The 13,160-nt window shown below is 45.7% G+C and overlaps 1 protein-coding gene across 3 annotated transcripts in view; it reads right to left on the reverse strand.

Moving 5' to 3' along the window:
* Positions 1 to 9,313: 9,313 nt before the first annotated feature.
* LOC110500035 (transmembrane and coiled-coil domain protein 3) overlaps positions 9,314 to 13,160 on the reverse strand; it is a 43,868-nt gene continuing 40,021 nt past the window's right edge. For all 3 annotated transcript variants that reach the window (XM_036957323.1, XM_021577147.2, XM_036957321.1), the window contains exons 5-6: positions 11,128 to 11,263; positions 9,314 to 10,980 (exon numbers count right to left, since the gene is read on the reverse strand). In XM_036957323.1, the coding sequence (XP_036813218.1) occupies positions 10,678 to 10,980; positions 11,128 to 11,263 (439 nt within the window). In that variant the 3' untranslated portion in view covers positions 9,314 to 10,677. The remainder of the gene's footprint in view (positions 10,981 to 11,127; positions 11,264 to 13,160) is intronic.

Genomic DNA, 13,160 nt, shown 5'->3' on the forward strand with positions numbered 1-13,160 from the left:
TACTTTCTATTGGTCATTGAGTTGATTTAATTAAACACAGAAATCCAACTACTTTACAAAATGTGTCAGCAGACCACAGGAAACGTGCTCATCATATGCCTTGTTACTAGTTGAACATCACAGGAGGCTGCTGAGGCGAGAATGTTCATAATAATGACCGAAACGGAGCAAATGGAATGGCATCAAACCCCTGGAAACCATGTGTTTGATGTATTTATCATTCCACCAATTCCTCTCCAGTCATTACCACAAGCCCGTTCTCCCCAATTAAAGGGGCCACCAGCCTCCTGTGTTGAACATCATTCTTGCTTGTTGCAAGGTTTTAACACACCAACTATGCATATTTGACATGAAAATGGAATTATCATTCAGAAACACTACAAATTGTCAAAAGGTTGAACTTTAACCAGCAAATTGTTTAACTCCTGCACTCCAGATGATGTGATAGTAGCAGAAGATGTGTCAGAAGTAGTGCTCGATGTGGAGTGGTGAGACCCCGAGAGTGTGGAGGAGTCTGTGTAAGTGGGGGAGTATGATGAGTGAGAAAGTGTGTGATAAGGTGTGCTCAATGAGGATGAAGGGGATAGTGGGTGAGAGGTACTGCTGGCAGAGAGAATGTGAGTAGCTCTTGCTGAGAGGGTGTGTCAGTTGAACGGAAAGTGTGCGAGAAGGGGTGCTGGCAGGGGTAGTGAGTGTGCAAGTGTGGGCACTGCCAGAGTGTATGAGAGGGGGCACTGTTTGAGAGAGAGAGAGAGTGAGTGTGAGAGACACAGTGAGTGTGTGAGAGGGAACACTGGGTGAGGGAGTGAGTGTGCGAGAGGGGGCACTGACTGAGGGCGTGAGTGTGCGAGAGGGGATGCTGGGTGGCCAAGTGAGTGTATAAAATGGGGTACTGGCTGTACGAGAGGGGGTACTGGCTGGGGGAGGAAGTGTAGGAGAGGGGGTACTGGCTGGGGTAGTGAATGTATAAGAGAGGCTGCTGGGTGGGGTAGTAAGTGTACGAGAGGGGGTGCTGGTTTGGATAATGAGTTTTTGAGGCAGAATAAGGGAGTGTAAGACCAATTAGCTTGGCCTAGGGTGGTATCCAACAACTGAGAACTTGGGGCTGGCTTCATGAGGACTACAGCTTGACTGAAACCCAATGGAGTTCAGGCAGGTTTTGGGAGACGTGAAGGGGGAAGAGAATCGGTTGGATTAGAGGAAGTGGTGACAGCTTGAGATGGACTCAAAGTGTAGGAGCAGCTGTTGCTTGAATTAGGTTGGATGTTGGTTATTGGACTTTGTAAATGGATTGGAGAGAGACAGTTTTGGGGGGAGCTGGAGCCGAAGAGGACGAGTGCATGACGCTATCATCATACTTGATGAGGAACTCGGGGGAACACCTGGTTCGTTTTAAACACCACATACAGTGCCTTGCGAAAGTATTCGGCCCCCTTGAACTTTGCGACCTTTTGCCACATTTCAGGCTTCAAACATAAAGATATAAAACTGTATTTTATTGTGAAGAATCAACAACAAGTGGGACACAATCATGAAGTGGAACGACATTTATTGGATATTTCAAACTTTTTTTAACAAATCAAAAACTGAAAAATTGGACGTGCAAAATTATTCAGCCCCTTTACTTTCAGTGAGGATCTCTGTTCAGTGAGGATCTCTGAATGATCCAATGTTGACCTAAATGACTAATGATGATAAATACAATCCACCTGTGTGTAATCAAGTCTCCGTATAAATGCACCTGCACTGTGATAGTCTCAGAGGTCCGTTAAAAGCGCAGAGAGCATCATGAAGAACAAGGAACACACCAGGCAGGTCCGAGATACTGTTGCGAAGAAGTTTAAAGCTGGATTTGGATACAAAAAGATTTCCCAAGCTTTAAACATCCCAAGGAGCACTGTGCAAGCGATAATATTGAAATGGAAGGAGTATCAGACCACTGCAAATCTACCAAGACCTGGCCGTCCCTCTAAACTTTCAGCTCATACAAGGAGAAGACTGATCAGAGATGCAGCCAAGAGGCCCATGATCACTCTGAATGAACTGCAGAGATCTACAGCTGAGGTGGGAGACTCTGTCCATAGGACAACAATCAGTCGTATATAGAACAAATCTGGCCTTTATGGAAGAGTGGCAAGAAGAAAGCCATTTCTTAAAGATATCCATAAAAAGTGTAGTTTAAAGTTTGCCACAAGCCACCTGGGAGACACACCAAACATGTGGAAGAAGGTGCTCTGGTCAGATGAAACCAAAATTGAACTTTTTGGCAACAATGCAAAACGTTATGTTTGGCGTAAAAGTAACACAGCTGAACACACCATCCCCACTGTCAAACATGGTGGTGGCAGCATCATGGTTTGGGCCTGCTTTTCTTCAGCAGGGACAGGGAAGATGGTTCAAATTGATGGGAAGATGGATGGAGCCAAATACAGGACCATTCTGGAAGAAAACCTGATGGAGTCTGCAAAAGACCTGAGACTGGGATGGAGATTTGTCTTCCAACAAGACAATGATCCAAAACATAAAGCAAAATCTACAATGGAATGGTTCAAAAATAAACATATCCAGGTGTTAGAATGGCCAAGTCAAAGTCCAGACCTGAATCCAATCGAGAATCTGTGGAAAGAACTGAAAACTGCTGTTCACAAACGCTCTCCATCCAACCTCACTGAGCTCGAGCTGTTTTGCAAGGAGGAATGGGAAAACATTTCAGTCTCTCGATGTGCAAAACTGATAGAGACATACCCCAAGCGACTTACAGCTGTAATCGCAGCAAAAGGTGGCGCTACAAAGTATTAACTTAAGGTGGCTGAATAATTTTGCATGCCCAATTTTTCAGTTTTTGATTTGTTAAAAAAGTTTGAAATATCCAATAAATGTCGTTCCACTTCATGATTGTGTCCCACTTGTTGTTGATTCTTCACAAAAAAATACAGTTTTATATCTTTATGTTTGAAGCCTGAAATGTGGCAATAGGTCGCAAAGTTCAAGGGGGCCGAATACTTTCGCAAGGCACTGTATATGGGTCCAGGACATTTCCACACAGCTGTCATAGAAAGTGGGGGTTCCCTCGCCTTTTGGGGGGGGGGAAACTCCCTAACATTAACAGAGAAGATCATCAGTAAAACAAAATGACAGACTATAGTGAGATAATGACTGTTTCTAAAATCTGAGTACACTTCTGACAGATGGTTAACATGAGGTACCTTCGCCGTACACAGTTCCGTTGGTTCCACACAGCCTCCAGTCGAAGTTCTCTCTGCAAATGGCCTCTACGTGTTTTGGGTCCGTTCCGTGGAAGAGATGTAGCTCCTTGCTGTTTTAACCTCCATTGTTTTTTACTTAATGAAATCTCTTATCCTAAAGAAAGAGGGATAAAAACAGCTGCTTCCCCATAATCTTGTTCAAGCCAGAGTTTACATAGTATTTTGGAAGTAACATGCTGGGATTGTGTGTGAGAGTTTACATAGTATTTTGGAAGTAACATGCTAGGATAGTGTGTGAGAGTTGATGTAAACATACCATTGAAAGACTTCCCAGAGGTCCCTGTTTTGGACCCTCTCGATGCTGGTGATCTGGAAGCCCAGTGTTGGTGTTGTTGAAAAGTCTCTGGACCTTCTGATAGTCCCTGTCAGAACTCAGAACTCAGAAGAGTGACTGTATGCAGGAGGGGGAAAACAAAATGGTTGTCACTGCTGAAACAAAAAGCTGAACACTAACCTTCCTGTAAGCCTAAGCAGAATAACCACATGTAAACAAGTGACCTTGTTTCCAGTATCAGGCATGGCAGACCACAGGGGGAAGTGTGGATGGAAGGTGATCTTCACTGAATCCGTGGCTCATGACTTCAAAATGTACACACTTGGATCCCTCACTGTGAAGCCATAAGAAAACATAAATTGTAAAGCAATCAATCCCCATGACCAATTCCCATTACAAGAATGTACTTAATTCACACTGCAAATTATTTGTATCTAGTTTAATATGACATAACATACTGCACCTTTGTATCTTAGAAGGGTCACAGAAGTCTCTCTAGATTGCTTCGTTTTTCTGGCAGGGCAAACGAAGTCTGACCATTCTTCACTTCCCAATTGTAGGGCCTTTTATAGTGGATGCTCCAGCATTAATCTGAACAGACGTTAGGTTTATATAACAGACATTACATTTATGTAACAGTCTGTCATGAGAGACTTGTGTTAGCCAGAAGGACAAAATCATATCCTGCCATGGCCTCCATTCACAGAATTGATGCTAGGCTTCTAGTGTTGCTTTCAAAGGTTTATCAAATGAAGCACATTAGTGCATTATTGTGGATGTACAGTATATGGTTGATGTTGTCCTATGAGGAGGATATGGTATTGTGTATCTACTGACAACCTTTAGATCTAGATAAACTCATATCCAGCCAGCTATCTTGGATTATTTTGGAGTAAGAAAAGGGGCAAAAAGTTCCCCTGATCTCAGGTGTTCAGCCAAAGCAAATGTGGGAAAATTAAACCTCTCAGCAACGCTCTCCCTCTTAAACTTGACCTCCTTGTTTGCAGTGCCCCTTGACAAAGAACAGCCAGATCTCATTCCTCACTGTCAACTAACAACTGATGTGTCATAAAAGAAATGCACCATCCTCCCCAATGTTAATATTTTCAATCGACCCTCCCCTTGTACTGCAAAAAAAAATGAACAACCTCTCCCCTTATAAACTCAGCAAAAAAAGAAACGTCCCTTTTTCAGGACCCTGTCTTTCAAAGATAATTTGTAGAAATCCAAATAACTTCACAGATCTTCATGGCAAAGGGTTTAAACACTGTTTCCCATTCTTGTTCAATGAACCATAAACAATTAATGAACCTGCACCTGTGGAACGGTCGTTAAGACACTAACAGCTTACAGACGGGAGGCAATTAAGGTCACAGTTATGAAAACTGAGGACACTAAAGAGGCCTTTCTACTGACTATGGAAAACACCAGAAGAAAGATGTCCAGGGTCCCTGCTCATCTGCGTGAATGTGCCTTAGGCATGCTGCAAGGAGGCATGAGGACTGCAGATGTGGCCAGGGCAAAAAATGGCATTGTCTGTACTGTGGGACGCCTAAGACAGCACTACAGGAGACTGGATGGCAGCTGATCCTCCTTACAGTGGCACAACACCTGCAGAGGATCGGTACATCCGAACATCACACCTGGATGGCAACAACAACTGCCCGAGTTACACCAGGAACGCACAATCCCTCCATTAGTGCTCAGACTGTCCGCAATAAGCTGAGAGAAGCTGGACTTAGGGCTTGTAGGCCTGTTGTAAGACAGGTCCTCACCAGACATCACCGGCAACAACGTCGCCTATGGGTACAAACCCACCGTCGCTGGACCAGACAGGACTGGCAAAAAGTGTTCTTCGCTAATGAGTCGCGGTTTTGTCTCACCAGGGGTGATGGTCGGTTTCCCGTTTATCATCGAAGGAATGAACGTTACACCGAGGCCTGTACTCTGGAGCGGGATTGATTTGGAGGTGGAGGGTCCGTCATGGTCTGGGGCGGTGTGTCACAGCATCATCGGACTGAGCTTGTTGTCATTGCAGGTAATCTCAACGCTGTGCGTTACACAGAAAACATCCTCCTCCCTCATGTGGTACCCTTCCTGCAGGCTCATCCTGACATGATCCTCCAGCATGACAATGCCACCAGCCATACTGCTCGTTCTGTGCTTGATTTCCTGCAAGACAGGAATGTCAGTGTTCATACAAATATTTACACGTTAAGTTTGCTGAAAATAAACGCAGTTGACAGTGAGAGGACGGTTCTTTTTTTGCTGAGATACATATATATATATATATATACACACACACACAGTTGAAGTCGGAAGTTTACATACACTTAGGTTGGAGTCATTAACTTGTTTTTCAACCACTCCACAAATTTCTTGTTAACAAACTATAGTTTTGGCAAGTCGGTTAGGACATCTACTTTGTGCATGACACAAGTCATTTTTCCAACAATTGTTTACAGACAGATAATTTCACTTATAATTCACTGTATCACAATTCCAGTGGGTCAGAAGTGTAAATACACTAAGTTGACTGCCTTTAAACAGCTAGGAAAATTCCAGAAAATGGTGTCATGGTTTTAGAAGCTTCTGATAGGCTAATTGACATAATTTGAGTCAATTGGAGGTATACAAGTGGACGTATTTCAAGGCCTACCTTCAATATCAGTGCCTCTTTGCTTGACATCATGTGAAGATCAAAAGAAATCAGCAAAAAAATTGTGAACCGCCACAATTCTGGTTCATCCTTGGGAGCAATTTCCAAACGCCTGAAAGTACCACGTTTATCTGTACAAACAATAGTACGCAAGTATAAACACCATGGGACCACGCAGCGGTCATACCGCTCAGGAAGGAGACACGTTCTGTCTCCTAGAGATGAACGTACTTTCGTGTGAAAAGTGCAAATCAATCCCAGAACAAGAGCAACGGACCTTGTGAAGATGCTGGAGGAAACAGGTACAAAAGTATCTATATCCACAGTTAAACGAGTCCTATATCGACATAACCTGAAAGGCCGCTCAGCAATGAAGAAGCCACTACTCCAAAACTGCCATAAAAAAGCCAGACTACGGTTTGCAACTGCACATGGGGACAAAGATGATACTTTTTGGAAAAATGTCCTCTGGTCTGATGAAACAGAAATAGAACTGTTCGGCCATAATGACCATTGTTATGTTTGGAGGAAATAGAGGGAGGTTTGCAAGCCGAAGAATACCATCCCAACCGTGAAGCACGGGGGTGGCAGCATTATGTTCTAGGGGTGCTTTGCTGCGGGAGGGACTGGTGTACTTTCACAAAATGGATGGCATCATGTGGAATGAAAAATATGTGGATATATTGAAGCAACATCTCAAGACATTGTCAGGATTTGGTCAGGATTGTTCCGGTTTTGGCCACTAGATGCCCCTATTGTGCTTTTTTGACCCTTTTGTTTTCAGATTATTATTTGCAGATGTGCCTCGTTTCCCTTGAATGTATTTAAACCCTTAGTTTTCCTCAGTTGTTTGCTCTGTGTTTGAATGTAAGCACCCAGCGATGCTGTGAACATTTGTTACTCCAGTTGGACTCATGGTACTGTTTTTGTTCTCGTTTATTTTTTTTTAAATTATCTTGAGGCTTTTCCCCTGCTGTACCTACCACCTTGTGGATTTACCTTTTCACTTGGAGGATTACCTTTTTCTCTTGGAATTACTTTTGACGTTGTGGATTTATATTTTTGCCTGAAGTACTTTCCTTTTTATTTTATTAAAACACTGTCTCAGGTACTGCTGTGTCTTCCTCATCTTCTGGGTTCTGACGACTATTAGTGGCTCAGTTTGCTAAGTGACTGTTTCTCACACTGGAGACCTGAGTTCGTAACCGGGTCCTGACACATCAGTCAGGAAGTTAAAGCTTGGTCGCAAATGGGTCTTCCAAATGGACAATGAAATGGACAAGCACACTTCCAAAGTTGTGGCAAAATGGCTGAAGGACAACAAAGTCAAGGTATTGGAGTAGCCATCACAAAGCCCTCCCTAAATCCTAGAGAACATTTGCGGGCAGAACTGAAAAAGCATGTGCGAGCAAGGAGGGCTACAAACCTGACTCAGTTACACCAGCTCTGTCAGGAGGAATGGGCCATTATTCACCCAACTTATTGTGGGAAGCTTGTGGAAGGCTACTCGAAACATTTGACCCAAGTTAAACAATGTAAAGGCAATGCTATCAAATACTAATTGAGTGTAAACTTCTGACCCACTGAGAATGTGATGAAATAGCTGAAATAAGTCACTATTATTCTGACACTTCACATTCTTAAAACAAAGTGGTGATCCTAACTGACCTAAAACAGGGATTTTTTACTAGGATTAAATGTCAGGAATTGTGTAAAACTGAGTTTAAATGTATTTGGCTAGGGTGTATGTAAACTTCAACTGTATATACACACACAAACACACCATTTGTTTCTACGTGTGTAATTTATTACTCCTGTCGACAGCACTGTATGAGCAGAGAAAAATACTTCCCTGCCCCTGTCAACAGCACCCCCAACCTAAAACATCTCCCCCCCGTCAACAGCACCCCCAACCTAAAACATCTCCCCCCCCGTCAACAGCACCCCCAACCTAAAACATCTCCCCCCCGTCAACAGCACCCCCAACCTAAAACATCTTCCCTGCCCCTGTCAACAGCACCCCCAACCTAAAACATCTCCCCCCCGTCAACAGCACCCCCAACCTAAAACATCTCCCCCCCGTCAACAGCACCCCCAACCTAAAACATCTCCCCCCCGTCAACAGCACCCCCAACCTAAAACATCTCCCCCCCGTCAACAGCACCCCCAACCTAAAACATCTCCCCCCCGTCAACAGCACCCCCAACCTAAAACATCTCCCCCCCGTCAACAGCACCCCCAACCTAAAACATCTCCCCCCCGTCAACAGCACCCCCAACCTAAAACATCTCCCCCCCGTCAACAGCACCCCCAACCTAAAACATCTCCCCCCCGTCAACAGCACCCCCAACCTAAAACATCTTCCCCGCCCCTGTCAACAGCACCCCCAACCTAAAACATCTCCCCCGCCCTGTCAACAGCACCCCCAACCTAAAACATCTCCCCCCCCCCCCCCCCCCCGTCAACAGCACCCCCAACCTAAAACATCTCCCCGCGGCCATGAACCTACGCAGAACATATTGACAAACAGATTGAAAGGTTAATAACATCACCTTCTGTGCACAGCCCTCACTCCTTGCATCATCATCTCTGGTAGATAAAGTATAATTGATGACCGGATCAAGAGATCAGTTCAGGGTAAAAATACTCTGTTGAATCTTCATAGGATAAGATGAGAAGAGCTCTATGATAAAAGACTCAAAGTTTCTAGAAAAGGAAGATTTATTTTTGTTCTCGTTTTAAAAACGGTGTTTTGGAAAACCACAACCGGATTAAAACCAACAATGTGCAATGCTACTCCGAGGGGATTAGACACTGGAATTATTGTCCCTGGGCTGTGATTCTGGGATATGGCTCTCTCCAGACACAGAGACAGGGAATAGATGGATTTGGGATTTGGGATAGAGCCGGAACTCTGTGTAAATATCAATGGTTCAGGACATGACATACTATATTACTCAAGGTGCCAACCAGCCACATAGAACCAACCCACATTTGGCTTTTTAAAGAGGCAGAGACCAAAGCACAGAAAATATCAGGTATAACACAGAAGCTGCATTGAAAAGGCATCAGGCCTGGCCCCCATCATCATCATCACAGTGATAAGTAGCTAACAGAGTGGGTGGGGCCAGAGCTGCATCGTTCACTATCCACCTACCCCTCCCATCTCTGTCCAAATCAGACGATAGCATCAAAGGCATTTAGAATGTTCATTTTGTTGTTCTCATTGTAAAAAGGCAAAAAAATATTGAAACATTTCAGAGAAAACAAATAAAATGTGTTCAAATCTGTCTGAACCATTTGGTAGAAGTCAAATCCTTTGTTCAGCCGACTCGGAACAGAGCTTAATTCCTATTTCACAACAATGACATTATCATCAATATTAAAGGACGAATCAGAAATGAGGTTTGTGTGTCAGGCCAGAGGTTACCTCCCCCCAGATCCATCAAAGACTGGCAGAGGATATCACTCACACAGTTAGCATGTTAGCAGCTAAAGGGTCAGTCTATGCATTTCCTTTGGGAGAGAGATCACATAACTCTTGGGGTGAATTCACCCCTTATAGACTAGACCCGTGGCAGTTCCACTGCATCTGTTAATAGACTATATAGAGTACATAAGACACCATTTATCCACAAACCCACATACCAGTACACAGAAACAAGAGGCAGTCCTGCAGTTCATAACCATTCCTTTGTAAAAAATGAACCACCTTTCACAGACACTCAGACAAATATTACACTTTAAAAAAAAGAAACATTGTCCTTTGTCTTTTTTTTTTTTTTCAATTATAAAACATTTCATCACTTGACAGTACAGGTACACACAGACAAAGCACTCTCAAATGGAGAACACCCCCACCCCCTGTACATACACTGACACACAAGTCTCATTCCTGTCAGTGTGAGTGTGGGTGAATGTGTATCATAGTGGCTTGGGGGGATGGGAGTGAGACTGTGTGTGGATCAGAGCCAGAGGTCTTTAATACTGTCAGTGTGTAAGTGTAATTAAGGTGATGTAAGTACGAACCAATCGAGGGACCCCTTGTTTCCCCTATAAAGGTTATACGTAAGCTTACCACCTTTAAAGTGCAGTTCAATGTCCTATTGAGATTGACAACCACACAAAGATCAGTGTCCGCAATAATACTGTATGTGACTGGTCCTGCTTCCTCTGTAGCCACCATCTGATTGGTCAGTCTTGCTTTCCTGTAATTTGTACTGTAGTGGCACACTGGCACCATTTGGAAACAATTTCCCTCAAGGAGTTCTGCCCAAACTCCAAAAGACAGAGAGGGGTAGAGACAGGGTGGTGGGGTGTAAGGCTACATTGTAAACACCGCCCCATTTAATCTATCACTATGACAACGTCACAGAGTTCCAAAGTCGCAAGCTCGGTGTGGGTGGTGCCAAACCCACAGTGTGAGGGGTACAAACTCAGACTGGGTGGACACTAGCTTAACATGGGAGGAGTCTAGCTCAGTGTGGGAGGAGCATGCGTTCCAGGGCACACTGTAGGTGCTCCCAGTTCTTCCAAATGACCACCAGTAGGGACAAACCCACGCAGGTGAGCGCCAGGTGCACGCGGCTCCGCAGGAGGGGCGCGGTGAACTTGGCCGCCGTGGAAACACACACCAGGATCACCGTGACGATGGCCAGCATGATGTTGATGCATTTCCCCAGCAGCACCTTGGCATCTGTGTTCTCCACCTGTACCGTCTGCTGCTGCTGCTGCTGGAGCTCCAGCTTAGAGACACGCGTCTGACACGACTCCAGAGCCTCCTGGAAACACAGAAAAACACACGCGTTCAGTTAACATTTGACACACAGGCTTAGATAAAGTTACTGACCATTTACAGCTTAGATAGATTTGCAGAGGGCATGTTTGTATGTATGTGTGTGTATGTGTGTGTGTGTGCGTGTATATACCTGGATGTCCCTAGCTCTCTCGTAGGCCTGGTAAGCCACCTTCTCCTCGATGCTGGCCAGCTCCTGCTTCAGGTTACTGGTCTCATGCTGGTGCAACTCTGTCAGGTCATTTAACTGGTCCTCTAACCGCTCAAACCTATTAGGGAGAGGAGAAAGGGAGGGGGGATAGAGAGAGAGAGAGAGAGAGAGAGAGAGAGAGAGAGAGAGAGAGAGAGAGAGAAGGGGGGAGAGAATGAGGAGTCTTATTATTGAATGCACAGCTTTAAATCCAAAGCAAACCTGTGTGTCCATCTCTTCCTTCACCAATGTGTGTGTGTGTGTTCTCTGTTTGTGGTGTGTGAAGCATTATCTACATAAGCATGTTGATACATCAGCCCCAAGTTGACAGTATCAACAGCCAACAATATTAAAAACAAGATTATGGTTCAAGGTGGGAAATAGTGAAGCAGGCCTAGATAAGCATAAAGTGAAACCGCTAGAACGATGGTGGAGAATGTTGTTGGTGCCTCTGCATGGAGGACGTTGTTGGTGCGTCTGCATGGAGGATGTTGTTGGTGCGTCTGCATGGAGGACGTTGTTGGTGCGTCTGCATGGAGGACGTTGTTGGTGCCTCTGCATGGAGGACGTTGTTGGTGCCTCTGCATGGAGGACGTTGTTGGTGCCTCTGCATGGAGGACGTTGTTGGTGCGTCTGCATGGAGGACGTTGTTGGTGCCTCTGCATGGAGGACGTTGTTGGTGCGTCTGCATGGAGGATGTTGTTGGTGCGTCTGCATGGAGGACGTTGTTGGTGCCTCTGCATGGAGGACGTTGTTGGTGCGTCTGCATGGAGGACGTTGTTGGTGCCTCTGCATGGAGGACGTTGTTGGTGCGTCTGCATGGAGGACGTTGTTGGTGCGTCTGCATGGAGGACGTTGTTGGTGCCTCTGCATGGAGGACGTTGTTGGTGCCTCTGCATGGAGGATGTTGTTGGTGCCTCTGCATGGAGGATGTTGTTGGTGCCTCTGCATGGAGGATGTTGTTGGTGCCTCTGCATGGAGGATGTTGTTGGTGCCTCTGCATGGAGGATGTTGTTGGTGCCTCTGCATGGAGGATGTTGTTGGTGCCTCTGCATGGAGGATGTTGTTGGTGCCTCTGCATGGAGGATGTTGTTGGTGCCTCTGCATGGAGGATGTTGTTGGTGCCTCTGCATGGAGGATGTTGTTGGTGCGTCTGCATGGAGGATGTTGTTGGTGCGTCTGCATGGAGGATGTTGTTGGTGCGTCTGCATGGAGGATGTTGTTGGTGCGTCTGCATGGAGGATGTTGTTGGTGCCTCTGCATGGAGGATGTTGTTGGTGCCTCTGCATGGAGGATGTTGTTGGTGCCTCTGCATGGAGGATGTTGTTGGTGCCTCTGCATGGAGGATGTTGTTGGTGCCTCTGCATGGAGGATGTTGTTGGTGCCTCTGCATGGAGGATGTTGTTGGTGCCTCTGCATGGAGGATGTTGTTGGTGCCTCTGCATGGAGGATGTTGTTGGTGCCTCTGCATGGAGGATGTTGTTGGTGCCTCTGCATGGAGGATGTTGTTGGTGCGTCTGCATGGAGGATGTTGTTGGTGCCTCTGCATGGAGGATGTTGTTGGTGCGTCTGCATGGAGGATGTTGTTGGTGCGTCTGCATGGAGGATGTTGTTGGTGCGTCTGCATGGAGGATGTTGTTGGTGCGTCTGCATGGAGGATGTTGTTGGTGCCTCTGCATGGAGGATGTTGTTGGTGCGTCTGCATGGAGGATGTTGTTGGTGCGTCTGCATGGAGGATGTTGTTGGTGCCTCTGCATGGAGGATGTTGTTGGTGCCTCTGCATGGAGGATGTTGTTGGTGCCTCTGCATGGAGGATGTTGTTGGTGCCTCTGCATGGAGGATGTTGTTGGTGCCTCTGCATGGAGGATGTTGTTGGTGCCTCTGCATGGAGGATGTTGTTGGTGCCTCTGCATGGAGGATGTTGTTGGTGCCTCTGCATGGAGGATGTTGTTGGTGCCTCTGCATGGAGGATGTTG

This window comes from Oncorhynchus mykiss, chromosome 21 (assembly GCF_013265735.2).
Source record: "Oncorhynchus mykiss isolate Arlee chromosome 21, USDA_OmykA_1.1, whole genome shotgun sequence".
NCBI classification, from domain to species: domain Eukaryota; kingdom Metazoa; phylum Chordata; class Actinopteri; order Salmoniformes; family Salmonidae; genus Oncorhynchus; species Oncorhynchus mykiss.